Here is a 25452-nt window from a genome sequence, read left to right on the forward strand (position 1 = left end):
ATGCCCAAATTTAGCGGGTCGAAGACCCCAAATGCATCAGCTAAGGGGGCGCCATGAGGCTACGAGTCCGCGAACACCGTTTGAATCGCGCGAAATCACGTGATAAGAAGACGAGCAACGCTAGAGCCCGGCGATGCAAATAATATTACACGACCATCGTCACATGACCTGCGGCAATGTCGTATCCTGTTTTTCAATCGTATTACAAAAGCCAGGTAGCAGGAAAGCACGTGATCTGGTTTGCACACACACACGGACAACTAAGACGAGTTAAGCCCTCTGGGAAGCAATGTGCTTCTAGCTCAGGGGGTAGAGTGTCGGGCTCCTGTGCACAAGGTAGCGAGGTCGATTCCCAGCCGCCGCAGAGCCTTTTTTAGCGATTAAAAGCCATTTACCGCGCAGCGATTCAAATAATATCACGTGACCGTCATGTGACATCACATGAGCGCCCTCTATCGGACGCAACTCAAACCCTGTGTGAAATCACGTGAGCGCCCTCTGTCGGACGCAAGTCGAACCATGTGTGAGATCACGTGAGCGCCCTCTGTCGGACGCAACTCGAACCCGGGGAAAATCACGTGGTTGTGAGCGGTGGTGACGACATCTCTGTACGTGACTTTCCCACACTTCTGACACGCGCCGCGTACGTGACTGATAACATCGGCTGTTAACACCTTGTTAAGCATGTGTTAACATCCTTAACGAGGTGTTAACATTGGCTACGTGACCTCACACCTATACCACGTACGTGACTCGAGGGCGGGACCTCGATGGGCTCCGATTGGTCACTGGGATGGGAGAGGGGACAGGTGCCCCGCCCCACTGCTCTGTGATTGGTCGGATTGGGGTAGGCCCCGCCCTGCGGCGCTGTGATTGGTCGGATCGGGCCCCGCCCACAGGGCAACGCCCCTAGCAACGGGCAACGCCCCTAGCAACGGTTTGTTTACAAGTTGGCCTAACTGGTACACTTTTACTACTACTAATATATATATATATTTTTTTTGCATTGGAATTAGAGGTAATTTAAGATAATTTTCTGATCTGCGAAAATTAGATGCCTAGTGTACTGTTTCACCTCAGCCGTAAATGCGTACTGGAAGAAAAGCTAATAAGGTGTAAGATTTATTTTCACTTAGTTCCGCCCGAACTTTGATTTTATGTTTATTATCCGCGTGAACCGTTGTATTATGTTTAGCATTCTAACTTTTTAGTAGATTTTGTATATATATAATCTTATATCTTTTAACTCTAGTGGTTATTGTCTAGTTGTGTTTTTACAATGATTTAAAAAATATTTTTTAACAACAAACTAATCTTATAATCTGTATTCTTCTTTAGTAGTGGTATACTTACTATTTGAACATTATCCGATTCGTATTCGTATTCGATACGGTGCCACGATTATTCCGTTCGTATTCGATTCTCTTAAAAAAAACTATTCGCACGACCTCAGGAGCCCGGACTCTCATGATTATGAGAACCCCCTTGCGTCCCCCCTATTGCGGTGGATCTCAGGAGGACCGCTGAGTACGGACTTGGTCATGAGGTACTCGGCAAGTCTGCCGTTGAGGCGCAGAGTGGGAGTTCCTTTACGGGCCCTAATTCTTATGGTCATGAGCGCCCCGCTGCGTCCCCTTTTGCGGAGTATCTCGGGAGTGCCTTCGAGTACGCTCTCACTCATGAGGCACTAGGCGCGTCCGCCGTTGGGGCGGACGGCGGGAAGTCTTTTTCGGCCCCGGATTCTCGCGGTAATGAGAGCCCCGTTGCGTCCCCTATTGCGGTGGATCTCGGGAAGGCCATTGGGTATGGTCTTCGTCATGAGGTACTCGGTGCGTCCGCCGTCAGGACGGACAGCGAGAGAATCTTTGCGGCCCCGGATTGTCACGGTTAGGGAACCCCGTTGCGTCCCCCATTGCGGCGGAGCTCAGGAGAGCCAATGAGTTTGGTCTCGGACATTAGGTACTCGGACCGCCGACCGTTGAGGCTATCGCCGGGAGGTCCTTTACGGTCGCGGATTGTCACGTTTATGAGAACCCCGTTGTGTTCCCTTTTGCGGTGGATCTCGGAAGGGCCGCTGAGATCGGTCTCAGTCATGAAGTACTGGACGTGTCTTCCGTTGGGGCGGCCAGCGGGAGGCCCCTTGCTTTCCCGAATCGTCACAGTTATGAGAACCCCGGTTCGTTTCCTATTACGCTGGATCTCGCGACTGCCGCTAAGCACGATCTCTGTCATTAGGCACTCGGTGCGTCCGCCGTTGCGGCGGACAGCGGGAGATGATTTGCAGGCCCGGATTCTCACGATTAAGACAACACCGTTGCGTCCCCTATTGCGGTGGATGTCCGGAGGGCCGCTGAGTGTGGTCTTCGTCATGAGGCACTCGGCACATCCGCCGTCAGGGCGAGCAGCGGTAGGTGCTTTGCGGCCCCGGATTCTCATGGTTATGAGAACATAGTGGCGTCCCCTATTGCGGTGGATCTTGTTAGGGCCGCTGAGTACGCTCTCGGTCATGAGGTACTCGGCGCGACTGCCTTTGAGGCGGACGGCGTATTTTCTTTTACGATCCCAATTTCTGTCACTGATCTGCAGTGCAGGCAGAACCGAGGCCAGTCCCTCTCGCACAGGAGACGACGACGAGTGTTTTTAAGGCTCACTATATATAAAGTAGATGATAGCAGTTCAAGAAGATAATCCTGAACTGCGAAAACTCATCGAGCACCCTGAGGGTGCTCGATGAGTCCCAGCGACAGCAGCACGGCGTAGCTGTTGGTACATCCCATCAGCCTTCACAAAGAAGACTTCCAAGTACGCCATGACGACCCCACGGCTGAGCACCTTGGCTAGAGCACGGCACTTGCCAAGATGCGTGAAAAGTGGCACTCGATCAGGTGTCCGAAGAGTGTGCATAACTACACGAGCTCCCGCCATGAATGCCAACGATGGAAGAAACCGCCGACGCAGCCGTCAGGACACTTGCATTTGATTGCGCCGCCGACCACCCCGTTCAAGTATATTGAAAGCAACCATGAATAACTGTCGGAACCTGTCAAATAACACGATACGCCGAGACAGAAACCCTACCATCGGGACTGCCTTTGAAGTCTGCAAGTATTTTTTTTTAATGCGATGTCCTCGGTCTTTCCCGCTCCCCCCCCCCCCCCCAACAAAGTTCCTGATTACAAATCGAGGATCATCGTTCATGGCACAGCCAACGCAAGAAATACTTCGTCTCAGCCACACACCCCACCGTCGAACCACAGCGTATAATCTCCAGACTAACGGGCTGACAAAACGGTCAAAGAAGAGCATCACTGCCGTGGTATCAATGTACGTTGATGTAGAACACAAGACGTCGGGCGAAGCTTTGCCGTATCTTAAGTCCGCCTACAACACAGTGGTTCAAATGACCACTGGAGTTTCACTATTTCAGCTGATTCCAAATCGCAAGGTAACGACGATGGTGGAATAGATACTGCCCCAAGCGCCAGCTGCCGACGGGAGTGGCAACGCCCAGGATCCTCGGCACTCAAAAGTCCGCCAGCTTGTCCGGCTCAGTATTCAAGACATTTAATTTGTCGACCCTGGCCGCTACAACCTCCGTCGTCGGTACGTTCTGTTCTAGCGAGGAGACTGCGTGCGGGTGCGGACAGTGGTTCGTCACCACGGCCTGAGTGAGAAGATGTAAAAACGGTTCTTTGGGCACTAGAAGCTTTTCCACCGCCTAGGTGATTTCACTACAAAATGGTGCCTGAAGAAACCCAGCTTTCTTCACGCCGTCGGCCGCGATTCGAGGGGGTTTATGTATTTCGTCGCAAGCCGCTTCACGCACGACAGAACAGTGGAGGTTTCGTGTTCCAAGTTACTCTACAGTGCACGTTTACGTTTTTTGTGTGTGTGTGTGTGTTTTTTTTTTGCTGCATCAAGGTGATGCATTTTTTTGTGAAGAGGGGAGTAATGCCGCGCGTGTAGGTAGCCAAGTATGTAGCCAGCCCGTGGCCGGACGGTTATCGTGCTTGACTCCCATGCAAACGGTCAAGGTTTGATGGCTGAGAGAGGACGCAACTTTTTGCGAATTCTGCAAATGTAGCGTTCTGGTGAATTCAAGATCCCTACTGCTTCTTCGAGGTCCGAATGTTCTACGCGCCGAGGTCTCCACACCGATCGCTCCAGAACCCTAAACATGTACAAGAGCGGCTCCGCTTGCCGGCCCGTAGTCAGCCACGCCCCACTGCCCGATTCTACTGCTACGCCTCCATCGATGTCTGCGGCGAAAGACTTTCTTTATTTTGTTTTGGGCACAAGTTCGCCCCAAGAAACGTTTGGTTTGTTTGAGTTTTCGTCGCTTCATCAATTTTGATTTGTGACAATATTAGGTGAAGGATGCAGAACTATAAAACAAAATAAATTTAAACAAGCATTTGGAGATGGTCAAATGCCTCCAATTTGATTTGTACACATTTTGTAATTATTTTCTAAAAAAGTAACTGCATTTGCTATAACGTGTTCTGCCGAAATGAAATGCCCTTTTATTCTGAGACAATGTAGCTAACATATTCCCCAGTTTTGCTTGGAACCAACCGCTTGTAACATCGGCTTCGCTCGGTATTTAGGTATTAACAAAGAGTACTAGCGCGCGCGGCGTTTGTTCCTGGGGTTCACTTAAGAAGACACTTATGGCCACATTAATTTTGGCCGCTATGATATGTCTAGAGAAAGATTTCAGGATAATAATAACACTTCAAGATTTCTTTTTTATTGTTTTTTCCATAAAAATATCTGAAATGTTTTTTTGTTTTTGTTTTTGTAACTTGAATATTTTTGATACTGAGTCAGGCTGTGCGTATGCTTTTGCATACTGATCGTGCGTAAATGATATCAAAGTTTTTTGAACAAAATTTGGTTTTTGTGTGTGATTTAGAGCCTGAAAATGCTCGACGACGCCAACGTAGACTCAAACTTGACCTCCTTTGGCTAGAGCCAGGCTATCTTGGCCCCATCTCGACAAACAAGTCCCAATGTTAGGCTTAGTCACTGGTTTTTGGGCTGCTATCTGGGAACCTTGGGCCTAAATGCCCACACAAGTACCAGTGTCCGGCTTTGCTTACGTTTTTTTGGTTTCCTCGTGGCGACGTTGAGCGTAAATAAACAAAAAATGCCAGATTTAGTTTTCACTGCTGCATCTCCGGTTCATACGTGGCGTGCCTGCGGCAAAGAACAACCTTGCTGACGCATAATAAATGTTGCATCAAGCATGTGGTGTCTGTGGCTCAATGTGGGCACTTCGAAAATTGCGTCACGAGCCAGAGAAGAGCCATTGAAAAGTCAAAGGAATTAATCAGCTACTAACTAACGCCTAAGAGCAAAAGCGTATTAGGTCAAATTTAGGCCTTTAGAATTCCCAAGCGTTTGCCAAGTTAGGTGTTTCTCTGGCGCGTCACACACTTTACTTTTAATCACATACACCTTTTCTATTTCAGAACTCTATCCACAAGTTGTTTCGAGCTTAAAACAAAGCGAAACTGCACGACGGAAATGAAAGAGCTACCAGGTGTTTCTATCAACTTAACAAAAATTTGCCAAATAGCCCATCCTAACTTTCTAGAGTGGAAATGGGTACGTGCAAGAATAACCATTCGATCTTATCACACATTGTTGTGACCGTTCAGTTCTAGTTTTTTTCATGTTTTTCCACATTAGAAATTAATGTTCTAACTGCGAGCATTATCTACATGCATAACTCGATAGTCTTCTGCGCTTCACTGACACTTTCTATAAAAACAAGCAGTTTGGCTACTACAAATAAATCGATTTACCTAAACTCATCAGGCTCTTCAATATATGAAAAGCAAAGCATCAATTATAAATGTGTGCACATGTTTATAAAAGAGCCACTCTCGCCAGTTCCAAAGTATTTGAGTTGGTGTGTGATCATATTTCCCAGCGCAATATTAGGCGGTTCTAAAAAAAAAAAAAAAAAACTTTGTTTTTTTAACTTTTTATAGAAGCGTACCACAAATTTAAACCAAAACGTTGCATGCATCTAGCAACATTTCTCATTCGACGTCACGTACATACTCTGACCATGGGGAAACGTAATTAGACTAGCTCAGTTACGGAACTGGTCGCAGACGCTGATGGCACGTGCAGTAACCCCCCCCCCCCCCCCTTAGTTCTGCACCCACGGCTCGCCCACTATGGTAGCTGCAGGGCATTCTATGGAAGGCGTACGTTTTCAAGCACAGAGTCTAGCCCACCGTACTCTATATAAGGCACCGTTATGAAACGAAAATTTAGATGCCTTTTGAAACAATGGGATGCGGACTGACCTTAAGGAGGGGTAAACCCCCCTACGCAGGAGCTACAAAGCTAAGGTAATCAAGTAACGTTGCCTTGTTGAACAAATCACGGCGTCACGTACGAGGCAGCCGGGCGCAGCTCGTGGCAATGGGGAACGTGTTGTCTGGTGCGATTGCCAGTCTGCTACAAACAACGACGCCTGCACTGCGGCGGCAGCAGCCTGTGCTTCAGCGCAGAAAAATTCAAGTTCTCCGAAGTGTTTGTTTTGACAAGATTAGCAGAAATTAAAGTTCAGCAAACTAGCGCAAATCGTTCGTGACTGATTTGTAGAACTACGCCGTGCTCAACGTCGCAAACTGGCTCTTTCGCATGTGACGGATGCAGCCAGCAGTGACACATGCTCGAACGGGAGTCCACCAGTGCACACAAGCGTATGCGAATTCTGCGAATCATATGGCCAACGATGAGCGCCCTGCTACAACACCCTGTAGCCTTTCTTCGGAAACGTACAGAACAAGCAAACAACTCTCCCCAAGTGCCCTTAACATGACGTAGGTAGCGCCTGGTGAGCTGCGCCTACACGGTGGTATTGACTGCGCTGTTGGCTACGCCCTCCTTCGCCCGCTAAAATCAGCAAATTTCGGTAATTTCGCGCAACCAAAACTTTGCTTATTTGTTTCATCAAATGTTAGGTGGAATCAAATCGAAATGTTTGGTTTTTGGCATTCCTATTTGATACTAAAGCTATTTTGATTGTTTTCTTAATAATGAAAATGAACCGGTTTAGCCCTTTGAGTTAGTATGTAGTAATACTGCCAAAACGATTGCGGCTAACAATTTGTCTAAATATTTGTTTTTCCATCATGGCCAAAGCATTACAGAGAGGGCAGAAATTTGGGCGGTTACACATTATTAAATTGTGTTATACAGGCTCAAATCAATGATACTATTTAGCTAGGGCAGCCTTAAATCTGACAAAAATAAGAAGGGTACAAATCACAAGAGGTTTCGGCATGAAAATAGTGTAGAAAGAGGAATAGGTTTGTGAAGTTTGCAGCTATGGTGGAAGCCTGAAGATATGTAGATGGAGTAATTAACTAGTAAATTGTTAAGTCTCGAATTATTTTAAAAAAACAATGAGGTTGGTGTGTGAATAATACGTCCAAATGCACATGGGCTTACGACTATGAGCACCGTTTTGTTGCCGCAAAGCTGCCACTTTTTATGGTTCTGTAATCTAATTAACCGTAACGCAATCTGAAAAATACCTATCGTTTTCGTATTTTTTCGATACCACCGACTTGTAAGCATTAAAAGCAGAGGACACAACTCTAAAGTTCACAATCCAGACACTAGCTCCACATAGACCAATCAAAATTATAAATACTTGAATAGTCAAATAGTTTAAAACGACTACACATTATGTAATATTCGATACTAAAAAGTTGTAAAGATCTTTGTTCCTATTATAGGTAAAATAAGTTAACAACTTTTTTTCATCCGTGCAGGAGCGTCTTTCGATATCAACCCACTTCCGTTCGAGCCTCCTGAGTGCCGATTCAAACGACGGACCGAATCGCGATTTTCGTCCGCGGACCGCGTATCGCGTGACCGTCACGTTACTACTTATTGCGATCCATGCGACGTGTTTTCAAACGCGGACTCATCAAGTGAAGCTGCTTTTCACTAGCGGATTTTCGGTCCTTGACTGATTTGAAAAGCCTTTTGTCTGGCAACGGTAGAACGTTTTTTGTGTGGTTGTGCTTGGACGATTAAAACAAAAATGGCTCATTGGCGTGTTCTTTGCGCTCGCTGGTGCGTTTTGTCTCACGATTCCTTGTTCCACGCGTGAAAGAAGCTGCAGAAACTTTGCGTGGCCCTGACGCGACACAGGTTCCCTACTCCACCGTGCTTGTGTCAAATATATTGTGTCAAATCGTCTCTAGCATAGCACGCCGCAAACGTTTTGGCGCATCCAATCAGCTTCTAACCTAGCAAGACCTTTATTGTGGCGATGGCGTAGTGAAGTGTTGCGCGCGAAGTTTGCATAAAGCCATCTCCAAACGCCCTTTCGCCAGCCCAGGACTTCGTCCCCTTTACGTCTAAGGCTTTTCGAGCAGGACCATGCTTGTGCCACTGCCATGTCTTGCGCAGTTAGTAAAACTAGTGGCGCTTCGTGCTAAGACTATGCTGAGTTCTTTCTCACTCTGCACGCAACAGCAGCGCATGATTTTATTTCGGCAGCTACTCTATTTTGCCAAAACAAAGAACGTGCCTTTCAAGCTTCGATTTTATAAACTCCTGATCCTACGAAACTCGTACGTTTATGATACGGATTCCAAACCGTCGTGGAATGTAATCGATAGCGATTACAAAATGCTTCCGCAACATCGTCCAGAACAGTCGATAACATTACGTTGCTCATAGTAAACTGCCGAAGCATCCGAAATAAATCAGATAACCTAGCTAGTCTTATCACAGTTAACACTCCAGACGTTGTTATTGGAACTGAGTCAAGGCTGGACCCATCTGTTCTTAACACTCAAGTTTTCCCTCCAAACTTTGTTGTCGTCCGTAATGACAGAGATAATCGCGGTGGCGGTGTATTTTTGCTCGTTCATCAGAGCCTACACAGCATTCCTGAAGATATTACCGGCGTAACCTGTGAAATGGCGTGGGTGTAAGATTTTCCTCTCCCGAGGTGAATACTTAACTGCTCTTTCTTTTTATAGGCCGCCATCGAGCACTGCTCAACCACTTCTTTTATTGTATAATGCGCGTTCTGTTGTTGCGCCCTGTCATGCGGTCTTGTGTGGTGATTTTAATCTACCAGATGTTACTTGGCTAGATCATCGCCCCATGATTGAAAATTTAGCCTGCTCTACACGACCTTTTCGGAGATTATTAATAAATTCCATCTGGATCAGTTTGTTACAGAACCCACAAGACTTGGCGTTATTCGTGCAAGTGTTTTCGATATTTTTCTTTGTAATAGGTTTCCATCGATCATTCCGCTTTAGTAGTTCCAGGAATAAGTGACCATGAGGCAGTAGAAGCGACTATGAAATGCTTGAATGTGCCTGGATATAGAAACCCACCCAAAAAGGCGTACATGTTCAATAGCGGGGATTATGATAGTTTAAGTTTTGACCTTTTGGATTTTTCGTCTGATTTTAAGGTGTACAGTGTGTCAAGTGATTTGAATACCTTATGAAACCATCTTTAAAAATAAAATACAAGAATTGGTAGACCTTTATGTTTGAACAAAAATGGTCAGCGCGAAGCGCAAACAAGATAAGTCATGGATGAATTCAGAAATCAGACCATCAATAAATAAAAAAAAAAACGTGTTTTTGTACGAAATGAAAATGTAACGATTCATTGATCTTGAACCAGCTTAAAGATCTTTAAAATACCCCAAAGTAAAACTAAAAAAAAGCTGAATCAAATTATTTTCTCTCACTTGATAGCGAACTTAAAGGCCGACGACCAGACTCGGATTCTACAAGGCAGAATATCCTCCTCACCATGGGGAAAGAGAAACCGCTAGCGGTGGACAGGGTAGAAGGGGGGAGAGGAGTAAGCGGGGCAAAAGTGGAAAGCGCGAACTGGTCGTTGGCCTTTAAGGACTGTCCCGAAGAACTCTGGAAGTATGTAAAATCTCAACGAAAGGACGTGGCTGGTGTCCCTCTCTTCTGGTTGTTAATAATCTTGTGACAGACGATAGCGTCAAAACAGCCGCTTTCAATAAATACTTCAAATCTGTGTTTTGAACTTTTGCATCTTCATCACTACCGCCGACGGCTAATAAAGTTATGGGTAAAATGAACGAACTCGCGTTCGATCACAATGGGGTAGGAAAATTACTAGGCAATATAAAACTAGGAAACGCACATGGGACGGATGAAGTTCCAAATATTGTATTGAAATCTTGAGCCGATATTATAGCATCACACTTATTAATAATAATTACGAATTTGCTGGAGGGTGGACGTCTACGTGATGATTGGAAGTTTGGTAATGGAGTTCCAATACCAAGGAACGGTAAAATATAGTGTCGAAAACTATAGGCCGATTCCCCTAACGAATGAATGTTATAAGATAATGGAACATATAATTTATTCTAACCTTATTAGTCATTTAAATATCAACAATGTATTTTGCTCAGCTCAACACGGTTTCTGCACAGGGTTATAATGTAACACCCAGCTCCTAGAATTTTATCGCGACCTTGATTGTGCATTTGTTAGATGCCGTCGAAGTAATTGAATTTTTCAAGATTTAAGGAAAGCTTTTGAGGTGGTTAATCACTCGCTCTTGCTTCATAAATTACATAGCCTAATCATAGATGTAAAAGTTTTGGGATTGATAGCAAATTCTCTTAATCCAAGAAAACAGCGCGTCATCATGAATGGATTGTATTCATCATATGTAGATGTAATGTCAGGTGTACCACAAGGCTGTTTTAGGCCCTTTCCTTTTTCTAATATTCATTATTGATATCACGCATGGAATATCATCGAATATAAGGTTGTATGCTAACGATTGCGTTTTATACAGACTAGTGACCAATGACAACAACGTCCAGGTCCTACAGGGTGATTTAAATAAGATCACAGAGTGGTGTGACAAGTGGAAAGTATTCCTTAATGTATCCAACTGTGTCCACGTTCGATTCACTCTAAAACGTAAAAATTGTATCTGTTGTTTTAGAGCGCAGCTCTTAGGGGCCCGTTCACGCCTTGAGCGGCATCGGCGTCGGCGTCGGCGTCGCCGTCGGCGTCGGCGTAACTAAGGTCACCCCAAGGTCATCCCAAGGTCACGCGACCCCCAAGGTCATCCCAAGGTCACGCGATCCCAAGGTCACCCCAAGGTCACGTGACTCCCAGAGGTCACGTGACCCCTCCTCCAGGGTCACGTGACCCCCAAGGTCACGTGACACCCAAAGTCACGTGACCCCCAGGTCACGTGACCCCCCCCCCCCCCCCCCCCGAGGTCATGTGACCCCCGCCGAGGTCACGTGACCTCCCCGATGACGTCATCGTCACTGATGACGTCACCGGCATCCGCATCGTCATCGTCATCATCACTGATGACGTCATCAGTGACGTCACTGATGACGTCACCGGCATCCGCATAGTCATCGTCGTAATCACGGATGACGTCATCAGTGACGTCACTGATGACGTCACTGACATCCGCATCGTCATCGTCATCATCACTGATGGTGTCATCGGAGTCCGTATCGTCATCGTCACTGATGATGTCATCAGTGTCACTTCACCCCCCCCCCCCAGTACCCTTCCCTCCTCCTCCTCAAGAGCTGCGCTCTAATTCGGTGTTACAGGGAGTTGTAAACGGCTTTCACTTTTTTAAACTAAAAAATCTTCCTTTGGAGCTTAGCACTGAGGCAGTACATCTTGGGATACACCTAACTGCTGATTTAAGATGGACTAATCACGTGAAGTTATTATGTTCTCAGACCAGCGGAATGCTCCTTTTTTTGCGTCGCAATTTGTGCAAAGTGTCGGCTCATTTGAAAGAAACACTACTTTTCTTACGTCCTCCCAATCATGGACTGCGCTTGTACTCTTCTGGACCAGCACACGCAAACATGTGTAAATCAAATCCAAAGAATTCATAATCAGGCCGCGAGATATGTGCTAAATAACTATAATTTACACGATAGTGTCTCTCCAACTCGGATGGAAACCTTTACAACTAAGACAAAATGTGCCTTCGTCTCAAGTTTATGTATAATTATTTATCACGGTCGCATCGGTATAGATAAGTCGCGATACCTAGTGGAACCTCAGTACGTTTTTCTTAGAACTAGTGATCAAAAAGTGATCCGAGAAATTGGCATTCGCACTGACGTTCTAAAATATTAGTTTTTTCCATGGACAGTTAATGACTGGAACGTGCTGCCCGACTCACTGGTAGAGCTTCCTAAAGTACAATCATTTTTCTGATGAAATATGTTACTGTAGTCGGTTCCATGATTTTTTGTGTGACTTCTGCATGATGTTAATCATTTTCTCATATTATGGCAGTATATATTGGCATGTTTCTCCTGTATGACTTGGTTATTTGATGTTGTTCATTTTCTCATATTTTTTTTTATATACTGGAAAGTTTCTCCTGCTTGCCTTGTTATTTGTTGTTGTTGTTCTGCTGTGCGTTTGGTTTTGTAACTTCCTTTCGTCTCCCTTACTGTAATACCTACCGGGCGATGTAGGTACCAAATAAATAAATAAATAAAGCGTCGATTCCGCTCTTAGAAAATGGTGCCAAACCGCAATCGTGCGATGTCGGAGTTTAGCGGCACTCTGGGGTCGCGAACAAGTTCGGCCCGACTTCGCTGCCGCACGATGTCTCCTTTTTGTGGACGCGCTTGGAATACGGACGAACCGCAGACGTGTCGTCATGTGATCAATCTGTCGGCGGATCAGTTTGTCGTGTGAATCGGCGATAAATGAGAACTAACAGGCCAAGGCCCCTGTTCAGCCTTGCACTAATGCTACGTTGCAAACAATGTTTCTATATGCTAACCATTTCCATACAAAACACACTCCAATTGCACGTAGCACCTTAGGGTTTAAAAATGTCCCACTTTCGAAGCTGGCGCCAAGAAAGTGTTGATCTTTGCCGCTCTATGGTCTGTAAACACCGTAAAACTCTTATACTATTCTGGTTTCAAATTCACTTCCATAGACGCCGGGTTATCTTGCTGAGTCGTTGTACGCGTGATCAACTGAGTAAATGTTGTTGTGAAGAACATCGTTATGCAGGGCCTACATAAAATTAAAATGAGTTATGAATAAATAGTGATCGAGAATAAATTACCAGATAACCTAATAAGGCAGGCGAGCTGGTTAATGTTGAACGTTTCTAAAGCCCAAGACAAAGAGGGGGCAAACACAAGACGTCTAGAGCATAGTTACAAAATTTTATTTAGGACACTTCTTTTACACCGGTTTTCTCCACATCGCCCTCCATTTTCACTAATGCCTCGCAAAGGTTTACGCAAGACTACAAGTGGTGGTCGATGTTTTCACAGGTAACAAGGGACCACGCCCTCAGTATACATACGCCCATTTTCCCGCAAGTTGCGAACTAAGCAATGGCCAAGGTCACTTTCATCCACCGACAAAAAAAAAAAAACACTCGCAGGTGACAATTGCAAAAACGTTTTTCTTACACCATCCAGTGCCATTAATGACTGGCTTATATAGTTCCCGTAGAAGCTGTCCTAATTGTTTCCTTGAGGACTCCTTTAATACAATCGTTTTTTTTTAATATCACGCTCTACTATCCTACTGAGCCGCACAATTTCCACACTCTTCAAGGTGCACAGCTATTCTGAAGCTAGGAAAATAATATTTTACTGCTCTCTTGTGCTTACTCGACCAGTCATTCACATACCGCTTGATTTTTTTTTTTTTTTTTACATACGAAAAACAGCACGTCATTGGTATGTGTTAAATAACGCCTTCGCGGCAGTCGACAGAAGCATCACCGTGTTTTTTTCTGACAACCTGATTGTCTTCCAAAAAAGCGACACCTTTTCTAATCTAAAGTCAGTCTAGAGAGCAGTTTTACACCGAAGCCCCCCCCCCCCCCCCCCTACTCATTAAGTGTAAAAACACGCCATGAAAAAACGAAACGCGCACTGCCCTGTCACTTTGTTCTTGGTCTCTTCACCATCCCACTGATTTTTAAAACCAGTTTCCTCACTAGCCCTTTCCCCATACTCTCACTGTAACCCTTTTCTTTTAGCCGAAGCAGTTGGCTATCCACTGAACCTGGTCATATATGAGGACAAGGTATTTTGAGGGCACTATCAAACAGATACGTGACTATTCCTCTTTTGACTAAATTAGAAGGGCAGCTATTATATGGCAACAAGGGATTTGTCGCCACTTTTTCGTACTCCCAACATAGTCCCCCATGTTTGACATATCTTGTGTTTCTACCTTCTTTGTAACCTAGGTCTTGGGCTTTAGAAATGTATACATTGCCAGTTTTTGTTTTTTTAATTTAATTTCTGTTAACGATTTGATTCATCGCCCCAAATTGGGAGCGAGGTGGGCCTACGCGTGAGTCGTATTCAGTGCTTTTTCTTAAATCTTGCAGTTTGCGACGTCATACACTATATGTTGATCAGCATTTAGTCTTCGTTTCACCATAAATTCTAATAGAAAATCAGTGATAACACGATTAAAAGTCCATTTCAAACTGACTCTTTTCTTAATTGTTTTTCTAAGCAGGAGCTTACAGGAATGTGTCGTTTTAAATGCTGTAGTCGTCTCTCCCTAAGTTACGATGAAGAGACCTGCGGCGCTGAGCATATTTTACCGGATGGAGCTGACTGTGGACGTGGAAAGGTAAGTAATTTCATATCTGTACTTCAGTTATCTTCGGTGATTAAATAGCAATAATGGTCACATTTGCAAGAACTGCTTTTAATTTTGTATTGTTTTTATTTGTCGATCGTAAACCTAAAGAAGGCTGTTATTCCTTTTTACTTACACGTGCCCAATATCTCAGGCTTGTTTCACGTCCTTTTTGAATTGCTATAGTTTCGATATATATTTAAAAACACGACTGCGTATCTATCAACCATCAGCAAACCGTTTACACTTATTATTAAAAACTAACGTTGTGTGTGGTCTTCAAAATAGTGCTACAGAATAAAGTAAAAAATATAGCTTTCCATGTAATCATTTCTTTGTTAGCTTCTTCTGATGTTCCAGACATCTGGTAGTTGCATGAGGAAACCATACTTTTTGTGGGAATGCCGATTGTTCGAGCAATTAGGCCAAATTTAAAACGTAATCTTGTTTCCTAGAAATGATTTATAAACTGAATGCAGCATCATCGAAATCATGTGAAGGCTTTTTTGTTATTTTTTTTTACTGTACCACTTTAAGAAATTTGAGAAAAAATGCAGCTTTCCAAATTATCTGTTATATGTCAAGGCCGTGATACAAACGATCAGAATAATTGCCTCCCCATTTCTATTCTTTCTGTGTTTACTAAACACAAAAAACATGCATTTGGACTTCTCACCTCTGATGAAAAATCATTCGTCTTTTTTACTGAAGCTCAATTTTCATTTTTGAAGGCAAAAATCTACAGAAACAGCTTAATTGCTACTGAAGGAGATTGTACTAGAAATGTTTGAGATTGTGATTTTAACTTTGTGAATATTTGAATATTTTAGCAAAGCATTGAATTGAAAAAAATATAAAGTTCCTCTAGGTAAATCATATTGCTATGGTATTCAGGTACTGCATAATCTCGTTTATAATATTTAGAACACCGGTACTCAGTATTCAAATTACCTGCTAAAGATGCACTCCGCAACGGCCTTTGTAGTTTCTCAAAACGCTAATTATATTTTACACATTGAAACATCCGACTAAATTTATTATGTTCGGTGATGGCAACAACACATATAAATGGTATTATGGTGGATTGGCTCGTTACTAAAACTAATCTTTGTCTGGTCAAATTAGAAATCTGGACGAATACTAAGTTACTGGTTATAAGCACGGCTAAAATGGACGCAGTTTTATCCCAGTGTTCTGGGTCTCGAGTTAGACTTCAAATGTAGGTTACGGGTCCACCATGATAAAGTGTGTTCCGAATATTAAGACTCGAGGCGTAATCTGCTTCGATCGTAAGTCTTGAAGTGTGCATGTAAACTATGTTCTGTAGAGACTTCCCAGAGTTGTGGGGATAATGCAAAAGTGCAGGCATCCACTTATTTTTAACATTACAAAATCGCTTACAATTCACTTTATTATTCCACCCTCTCGTATTTTCATTTAGTAGGCTGGACGACTACAAAAAGTACACTAAACAACCTTCGGCTGTTACAAGATAGCTGTTAGGACAATTAAAGACGTTCATTCGAATCACCAATCTCCTTCCCTTTTCTAAAAAAAACGAACCGATGTATCTGAAGTAGACTAATTGCGACTGATAAACAGTCTGTAAAAAAAAGACGTTAGAATTATTCTAGATATTGCGAAATTAGAAAGTAACCCATCAAAATATCTATCCCGTGAATGGCACCCTTGGCGCATTGCGCATTTCAGGACACTCTTGGGTTTTGAAATAGTCAGACATAAGCTACCTGCTCTTCTAACATTCTCGTTTTTTTTAAGAATAATAAACTTCAGATGTGTGTTTAATTTTCACCACATGCACACGTATACGTATATATGTATATCTTGTGTTTTAGCAGAAATTATTAGTTCTAAAAAATGTATGTTTATGTTCTTCCAAGTAGGTAAGGGAATATGTATGCCTGCTTTTATTTCACATATATGCCGTTCTAGCCATGACTAGGGCGTTTAAACCTGCAAAACAGCGACCACGCATGTTTGTTCCAACACCCTCGACAGAAATGTGCAATTTGTGACAAAATGAAAGTGATTTTTTTGTATTAATTTTGAAATCTACAGTTAAGCGTGCAAATCGCTCCTCACGTATGCAGGAGCCGTACTCCGAGGAATGCGGTTGGTGATGAGAGCTTGTTATTTCTGTCAGAGGAGAAAAGGCGTCAATCACGGCATCAGTCGAACTTACATTTTCTTTTGGGACGCAAAAGTTTGTGCAAGTTGCCTTTGTGGCTAGAATATTTGAGGAATGCATCATTGGACTTGATCTTCTAAAGGCGAATGGTTGTTCGCTGAATCTCAGGAGTCACACATTCGACCTCAGTGACGAACACGTCATCTTGTACAGCCAACGTGCAAGTTTAGAAAACGGCGGGGGATTCCTTCTATGCTCCAAGTTCAGTTTGATTTCTCCAAAAAGCGAAAACGCTATCTGGGTGACGGACGGCAATAACTGCTCGGACGGTATTGTGGTCGCTGAAGGATAAGCCACTTGCAATACTGCTAAACGATCTCGTGCTGTGGGGGTTATTGTCCGCGAAAATGATCTTGTCCAGATGAAATAAAAGGTATTTCCTATTTTCTTACTGGATCTAGCAAACCGCTCCAAATGCCACTTTGATCAAGCAAAACAAGCATATCTCTTAAATTTAATCGACGAACATGGAGATCTGTTTTCTTCTTATTTGGAGACCGGACGGACAAGTACTGCTCAACACCGCATCGACACAGGAGATGCAGCTCCGATCAAGCTACAGCCCCGGCGAACTTCATTGGCCAAACGTACCGAAGTCCGACCGATGATCCATGATATGGAACAACAAGAGGTACTTCAGCCTTCATCTAGCCCGTGGGTGTCGCCGGTCGTCTTGGTAAAAAAAACAAAAAAAAAGAAGGCAGTACGCGGTTCTGCTTCGACTACCGACGATTGAACGATGCTACCGAAAGGACTCCTATCCATTCCCTAGGATTGATGACACATTCGACGCGATTGGGGGTTCTTTCTTGTTTTCTACACCAGGCCTCGGGAGCGGATACTAGCAAGTTGAAATCTTCATCAGAGGCCGCAAAAAGACGACATTCTTTATTGGAGATTGTCAGTGGCAATTCAATATAATGTCATTTGGCCTATGCTATGCTTCTGCAATATTTGAGCGTATCATGAACCAGTTCCTAAAAGGCCTGCTGCTAGACGTTTGCTTGGTGTATCTGGATGATATCCTTGGCACTGCAAACCCTTCCAGGGAGCACTTTCTGATTTGTCATTCGTATTTCCCCTTATGGGGAATGCAAATTTAATGGTAAATGCCGAGAAATCCTTTTTTTTTCTTATATAATTAACTTGGATTATCTGGGTCACATAGTCTCTGAAAAAAGGATGGAGACGGACCCTGAAAAAACAATGCATCAGAAACTGCTTTCAACAATAAAATCAACGCAACTGCTAATGTGTTCTTGGCCTGTTCACCTACTTCCGGCGATTAGTGAACGGTTTCGTCGAAATCGCTAAACTGCGGTACGCTTTATCAGAACACAATATGGCGTTCGACTTGAGTATATATGTGTATGGTGCTTACCTCACACTCATGAAATTCCTCAGCACCCCAAGTCTTCGAACGTTGCATTTATACAAAGACGGAATTCAGATAATTGAATAATACATGGCCTCATACAAAAGCAAATACTATGAGCATACTTGGCAAGCTAGCGGCTAACTTTCTGGGAAGTCCCTGTCGTGTTTTGAAATTTCAAGCCATACGGCATATCAAGCTTGAGCGAGATTTCAAAGTGCAGGTTTTCAGCTACGTCTACCTTCTTGTCATTGCCTTATTTTGAGTCTGCCCTTTTTTACTTCACTTCGGCTTCCGCCTTTTACATACAAAACACCGCCTCACACATCGCAATCATTCAAGCGCAGGAAGACTGCGTTCGCTAATCGTAAAGGGCGCTTGGGCGCTCCGGAAAGCGCGTCAAGAAAAAAACTATTATGGATGTTTTAACGCAATAGTGATAAGGAGCTCGCTTCGCAGAAAATAGGGCGCCGGTGGCGTGACGAGAAAATCCCGGAAGTGAAAACCCTGATTGGTTGATAGGGTCACGACGTCACAGTCACATGACCTCGAGTGGGAATTACAAACAACCCGCAACGCTCACGTGAAACGTGCCGTCACTCGCAGTGCAAATGTGATTAAAACATTACATCCAATGGAAATTAAAAGTTGCCGCATGTCTCAAGTGATTTCACTCACTAGAGTAGTAAATGTTCGTTTGTTCGTTGGTGGTACTCTGGTCCTGCCAAGTTTGGCAGGCAGATGGTCATTAAAGTTCTCAGGAGAATTTGCGAATTCTTCGGCGAACCAATTTATTTTCCATACTATGTACATCTGTACAAAGTAGGGGAAGTTGGCATACTCGGATCGAACAGGTCGAAGAGATGTACAAATCAGTCCGAAATCGACCTCACTCGCCCCGTCTGAGGCTCTTGGAGGCACTCACTCCCTCGCCTTCGGGGAAGTTTTAACCAATGGTTTCAAAATTTTTGGAAATCATGTGGCGTCAGCCCTCCAATGGTCAGCTGGGGGCCGACCCGGCCGTACATCAAGTTTGCAACGGCAACGGCTGAGAGCTCCGTAACATTGGCACAGCCTTGGGTTTCAGACAGAGTGGCGCCACACCAGAGCTTTTGGCCGGAAACTCGATCGTCACCAGCGTAGTCTGCGGGACGCTGAAGGACACACACACAAAAAAAAAAAAAAAAAAAAAACACGCGCAGACACAAAACAAAACGCCCCTCTTCGCGGAGGAGACAATGGGCGCGTTAAGTCCGTGCTCCGGAGCGAGAGAGTTTGGCGCTCCTTTCACTAAACGGACAGGAGTGCCACCGGAGACAGACACTCGAGCGCGCTCTTCGTGCACCGAGAATTTTTCGGAGCTCGAGTGACTTCTTCGCGCTCCGTGACGTCACGTAAACAAAGAAGACGGCTGCGCTGCTCTTGCGACCGTCGAGACAAAAAGGCGTAGACGACCGCTGCCCCTTTTCAGTTGATTTGTGCTTAATCCAGCAGGTAAAAACGATTTGATTTGAAAGCCAAGACAGCAATTAGCGTTCCGAAAAAGGTTTGTTCGTTCATCTCGCTTGAAAAAGAAATTAATCTATCAAACGGTACCGTGCCGATAGCACTGCGACAGAAAAGTTGTCGAGATGAGGAGGCATTCGGACCGCTCAGTTCCTTTTATAATGCTTAGCCCAGCGAACAAAGATACTTCGATTTGAAGCCGAAACATCAGCGAGCGTCGATGAAAAGGTTTGCTCGTGCGTCTTGCCTGAAAACGAATTGATCTATCGAACAAGCGTGCCGATAGCTCGGCAACAGAAAATTGATGAGAAGACAGTCAGACGGCTGCCCTGCTTAGAATGCTTAGCCCGGCCGCAGCAAATAAAGATACTTAGATTGGAAAGCCGAAACACCAGTTAACGTTACGAGAAAGGTTTGTTCATGCATACCGCCTAAAAACGAATTGACGTGCAATCGAACGACGGTGTGCCGGTATCGGCGTGGGTTCCGTCTCGCTGCGAGACGGAACCGACGGAACTAGAAAATCTGTGACAAATTCGAGGGTTTTCCCACTTCGACGAGCGGGTTCAAGAATATTGTCTTTAATTTAAATCGGAACAGCATGCATGGTCAATAATAGATCAACCAAGGTAACTTTCCACATATGTGCACGAAGAGAGTCTTCAAACCTTTCAGGAATATTAAAACGTTCGTAGAAACTTTATAACATTGCCGTCTCTTTTGCTTTAAGCTCTGCCGGTCCACACGGGCCTAATTATTTATCTTCAAAATATTTTCGGCTTCTGCCACCGGTATCTACGGTTGGAAGGAGCTCGTGTGGGCCGTGGCCCGCCGATGGTTTCTGGGCGTGTTCCAAAACTTACTCGATCTAACTCTAGGGTAAAAGCGGTTGTCGAAGACCTACCCGCGTCCAGCGTTTCTCTATTTCTGTTGTCACGTAACATAAAACGCCAGGGTAACTCGGATCCATTCAAGTAGGCTTGGAACGCAGCCTCGGTGTGTCGCGCTCCTCTACGCTATGCGCCGTTTAGTTGCTGGGCCTGGAGTATGAAATTCGGAGCGTCGGAGTAGGAGTAAGGGAGCGCCGACTTAACGCGCCCATTGTCTTCGCCGCTGGGTGCCTGCTCGGGAGGACCGCGGTCACCCGTCGAAAGTAAAGAGAACAAAGACTGCTTGGGTGCGTCCGCTTCCCCTCTTCCACACACACCCGCGCGGCCGTGGAATCTGGACTACCCGGTGAGGGGATCCCGCGCGACTCCTCTACACCTCCCCTCTAAGAGTGTTTCCGGTCCTTATTGGACCTGCTAACAGTTTTATTACACCTCCCCAAAAACGAAAAAAAAAAAAAAATAGCACGAGAATAACAATACAGAATTCCGGAAAACCAACATGGTTATCTCCGCGACAATCACAATGCCCTTACGCATGGGCGGGCACAGATAGTAAAAGCACAAATTATCACAAAGCCAAAAGGCAGGCAACGCCAAAAAATGGATTACAATGCTCACAACAAAAACACTTGGCACGAAGTATCAAATGGCATGCAACACTGACAGCCCCTCTCCCTGTTTTCCGCTTAAATGGAGGGGCAAGTCACGTTAAAAATAATTAAAAGAAATACGTGATTGCTCCCTCAAGCGCGTATGGCTCGGCGCTTAGCTCGTCTTACCCCCCCGTTCGGAACGGGCGCCGGCCGTGTCGCAGGGTTCTCAACATTCGTTTGGGAATCTGGACAAGGCGTCCGCGTTCCCGTGTCTAGCGCCCTTCCGGTGCACGACTTTGACGTCGTATTTCTAGAGAGCTAGAGCCCACCTCGGTATCTTCGCACCGTGAGGGACGCTTAGCGTCAGATACGTCAGGGGAGTGTGTTTGAAGACCACCGTCACGGACGCGGCGAATAGCCATACATCAAACTTTTTCAGACTCCAGATTACCTCGAATGCCCTTCGTTGGCTCCTGGACCACCGCATCTGAGTGGGCGTGAAGCGGTGACTTGGGAACGCGACCGGATTTTCTTCCCCGCTCTCTCCCAATTGCGCCAAACATGCTCCCACCGCGATAGCCGAGGCGTCGGTGTAAGATAATACGGCCTTTTCGGATCGGGCGTCCAAATATCTAGGAGCATGGTTGAGTGAGAGAAGTATCTAAAAGAACATGAAGATATTGTAATAAAGGAAGGGAAACAAGGTTCCGCTAGTATGAAACACAGGGCACTCTGGAACTATAGTATATATGAAGTCATTAGAGGCGTATGTAAGGGAGTCATGGTGCCTGGACTGTCACTTGAATGCGGTATTGTGTATGAGGTGAAAAATCTAGGCAGGTTTAGAGATAGAGCACATGAGTGTGGGTAGGTTGGCATTGGGGGCACATGGGGATACACCAAGTGAAGGAGTACAGGCTATATGGTTTGGCCATCATTCGAGAGTAGAGAAGCGATCAGCAAAGTAAAATTGGAACAGAGAAAGCTAAAATTAAAAATACACAGTGGGCAGTGAAAGTGTACAAGCATCTACATGCGAAAAGTATAAACATTAAGTAGACAAACCGAACCCGGAACCTGAGATATATATACATTCAACACGATCGGGCCGATCAGAGTATTTCAGTAAAAAAGGGAGTAAAGGAAACAGAAAGGAAATTGAGGGAAGAGAGAATGCAGGGTAAATCAGATTTAGCGATTTGCAGGGCGCGAAAACAAGAAATAAAAAGAAACAGTTGTATGATAATTCCTTGGGAAGCTCATGGCTGTCTGGAGCTAGAACGTGGGTGCTAAGAACAAAAACATACAGGGCTAAATTCGAGGAAATGGACACTTTATGCGGCATATGCAACCGCAAAAGGGAAACCATAGAACGTGTAATTTTAAGGTGCACGGGGCTTCGTCCCACCCTCTTGGGGAGGGGGGGATGATTACGAATTTGGAGGGGACACTGGGATTTGTAAACATGGATAGACGAATAAATAGGGAAAGAATTGAGGCACCTAAGAGGAGATTGGAGGATTGGTGGAAACGATCTAGGGAGGGGTAAAAATACAGATAAAATGACCAATGAAAACGCCTTAAAGGGGGGGGGGGGGATGGTCGTGTTAGAACAAAATCGATACAAATTTAAAAAAAAGTAGGAATAACGAAATTTTAGGCAAGGCGGCGCAAGCCGCCGCCCGTTACAAAGGGTATAGCCATAACCATCCATCCATCCATCCGCCCATTCATCCATGTGGCACAAGATACCGACCGTTATAAAGGGATACAACATTATCATCCATCCATCCGTAAAAAGTTTTTCGGCACAGTCAATTTTCATCGCCCCTTGAAAATTACGAAGGAGAGTATCAGAGAAGTTGACGATTCTGTGAGCGCCGCTGTGCATATTCGAAAGAAAAAAAACTTAAGCACAAAAAGAAATACTGCAATGTCTGGAGATAGAGACTTACCATGATTAATAATATCTTTGTGAGGTGCCGTCGTGTTCTGTTTGTTCGAGTTTCGTAGATTTCTCTTGCGTTACACCTCTTTTTTATGACAATTAAAATAGAGCAAATTCAGTTACTACCACAGAATCAAGTTCTGACGACGTGCAAAACGTTTAAGGCGAAGATAGGTTTTTTTTCGTCAGTTTGAATCTCCCGGTAACACTTCCCTTTGGCAGATTTGCTTTGGCCACGGTTTTGGCCCGAAAAACATATTTATGGCGAAATGTATGCGAAGCGTAAAGGCTATGCGTACAGCAAGTTTGTGTGCTTCTTGCGCAAGAGTTGCGGTGACGTCAGAAAAACGGCGTGATATGATTAACTTTGACTGAAACCTGCGAGTGCAAAATTAATGGTACCTCATTAGAGCATCTCTATTGAAAATTCCATCAAGATACGTAATTTGGGACACTGACTGCCAGTCAGCAGCCTTGGTGGAACGTGATGGACCATCAGACGTCATCTGATGGTCCATCAGATGACGTCTGACTGCCACTGCCAAGGGAATTTCATCAACAAAGGCAGTATTTATAAAAGAGTAAAGCTAGACGCACTCATAAATATCGCCAAATGTCTCATTACAACAAAATGTCCGAAAAAAAAAAAAAAAAAAGCAGGGCCCCCGCGCATTGAACCCGCGACCACTTGCGTACAAATCGGGCACCTTAACCCCGATACTATGCCCTCGCTTTGGAAACTCTATTTGACCATTCGTTTTATACGAAATGCTTCGGCTGCAAATGCAGTTAAGCCTTCAGCATGTTATGTGCCGACGATTACTTTGCTACTGTATCGAATACATTGCCATGCTTTTGACTTTCTTCCCTTTTCATCTACTTAAATATTAATGGTAAAGCAACAACATATTTGCAAACATCGCAACTTTAAGGTTTATCAACCGCGAATAAATATCTTTCAATTCTTGTATACATTATGGAACCCTTGACACATGAAAAAAGTCATTTAGGTTGAATATTGTTCGTGTCATTGCTGAATTAGCACGCCCTGTGGCACGAACCTCGCGCGTAGACCATGCTGTGTCAGGAATGGTGTCACTGACTGGCCGATCGCTCAATTGTCATTTGACGGAAATAACATTGACATTTATTAATTAAATTGGAATGACAATGCATTGCATTTTGCGTTACTTTTATTCAACTTCGAGATGTGATGTGTTTTGTTAAATATTGACGATAGCAAAACGACTTACTTCAAACCCTTGTAATTGCGGAGGCACTTACCTGCGAATCAATGCTTTTACATTGTCGAGTGTAATAGGTAGTGGAGCTGTGAAAAGGTTGTGAATATGTTTTTTTTTTCTTTTTTTTTTTTGGGGGGGGGGGTTTCCACTGTATCTTTAGGTGTGGTTTCCGGGCATATGACAACGATGCACGGTGCATGTTGCTTTAAACATGATTGCCCACGAAACATGTATCTGAATGCTGCAATAATCTACTGCATCCTTTATTAGAGCCTCAACCTTACAAATAGGGTGTTAGCCAGGCAAATATAAAGTGCCCTGCTGGCGCACTTCTTCTGATAAGCTCTTTTATTGTCTATGGGTTTCACGTATTGTAGTCGTATAGCTCCATAAAATTAAGTCCAAAATATTGTAGTGTGGAGCCCTTAAATATGGTATGAAAAGTAAGTGCCAAGGGCGGGTTTGTCGACACTTTTTGTCTGTGCTGAGTTTGATTAAGGCTTATACTTAAATAACTAAATATGCAAAGTTGTGTTTTATTTTCTAGAGATGCGTAAGAGGCACGTGCGGCTACTACGACAAACACGGAGCACCGACGACCCAACGGCAAGGTGCTTGAGCATAAATATACAACTACTCGCAGAAATATCTCTTCAAATCGTATAGAAAAAGAGGACTGTAGAAAACTCAAGTTTCAAGTTTAACAATTTCTCTGCAACACAGAATAAAAAATCAACTAAACTGAAACTACTTCAAGCCTAAAGAGCATACATAAACAAGAGCAAGTAAGCGACTTTGTAAACATAGTAAATAAATTTTGTGTTCATTTGAAATGCGTACATGTTTGGATTTTAATTTTAATACATGCACTATATAAAACACGAGTGCGTGACGCTCGACCCTTAAGAATAATACACTAGTCAGTAGGAATCATCAGATCAACTAAAACATCGGTTGTTTTAACTAATACATCCCTCAAGACTTTCACCATTAAATC

The 25452-nt window shown here is 44.2% G+C and overlaps 1 protein-coding gene across 1 annotated transcript in view; it reads left to right on the forward strand.

Moving 5' to 3' along the window:
* LOC115328897 (A disintegrin and metalloproteinase with thrombospondin motifs 16-like) overlaps positions 1-25074 on the forward strand; it is a 177962-nt gene extending 152888 nt beyond the window's left edge. Inside the window, exons 12-14 of the mRNA XM_040205357.1 lie at positions 5475-5610; positions 14565-14681; positions 25003-25074. Coding sequence (XP_040061291.1) covers positions 5475-5610; positions 14565-14681; positions 25003-25074 — 325 coding nt within the window. The remainder of the gene's footprint in view (positions 1-5474; positions 5611-14564; positions 14682-25002) is intronic.
* The last annotated feature ends 378 nt before the right edge of the window (positions 25075-25452 follow it).

This window comes from Ixodes scapularis, unplaced genomic scaffold (assembly GCF_016920785.2).
Source record: "Ixodes scapularis isolate PalLabHiFi unplaced genomic scaffold, ASM1692078v2 PGA_scaffold4__175_contigs__length_147842914, whole genome shotgun sequence".
Taxonomy (NCBI): Eukaryota; Metazoa; Arthropoda; class Arachnida; order Ixodida; family Ixodidae; genus Ixodes; species Ixodes scapularis.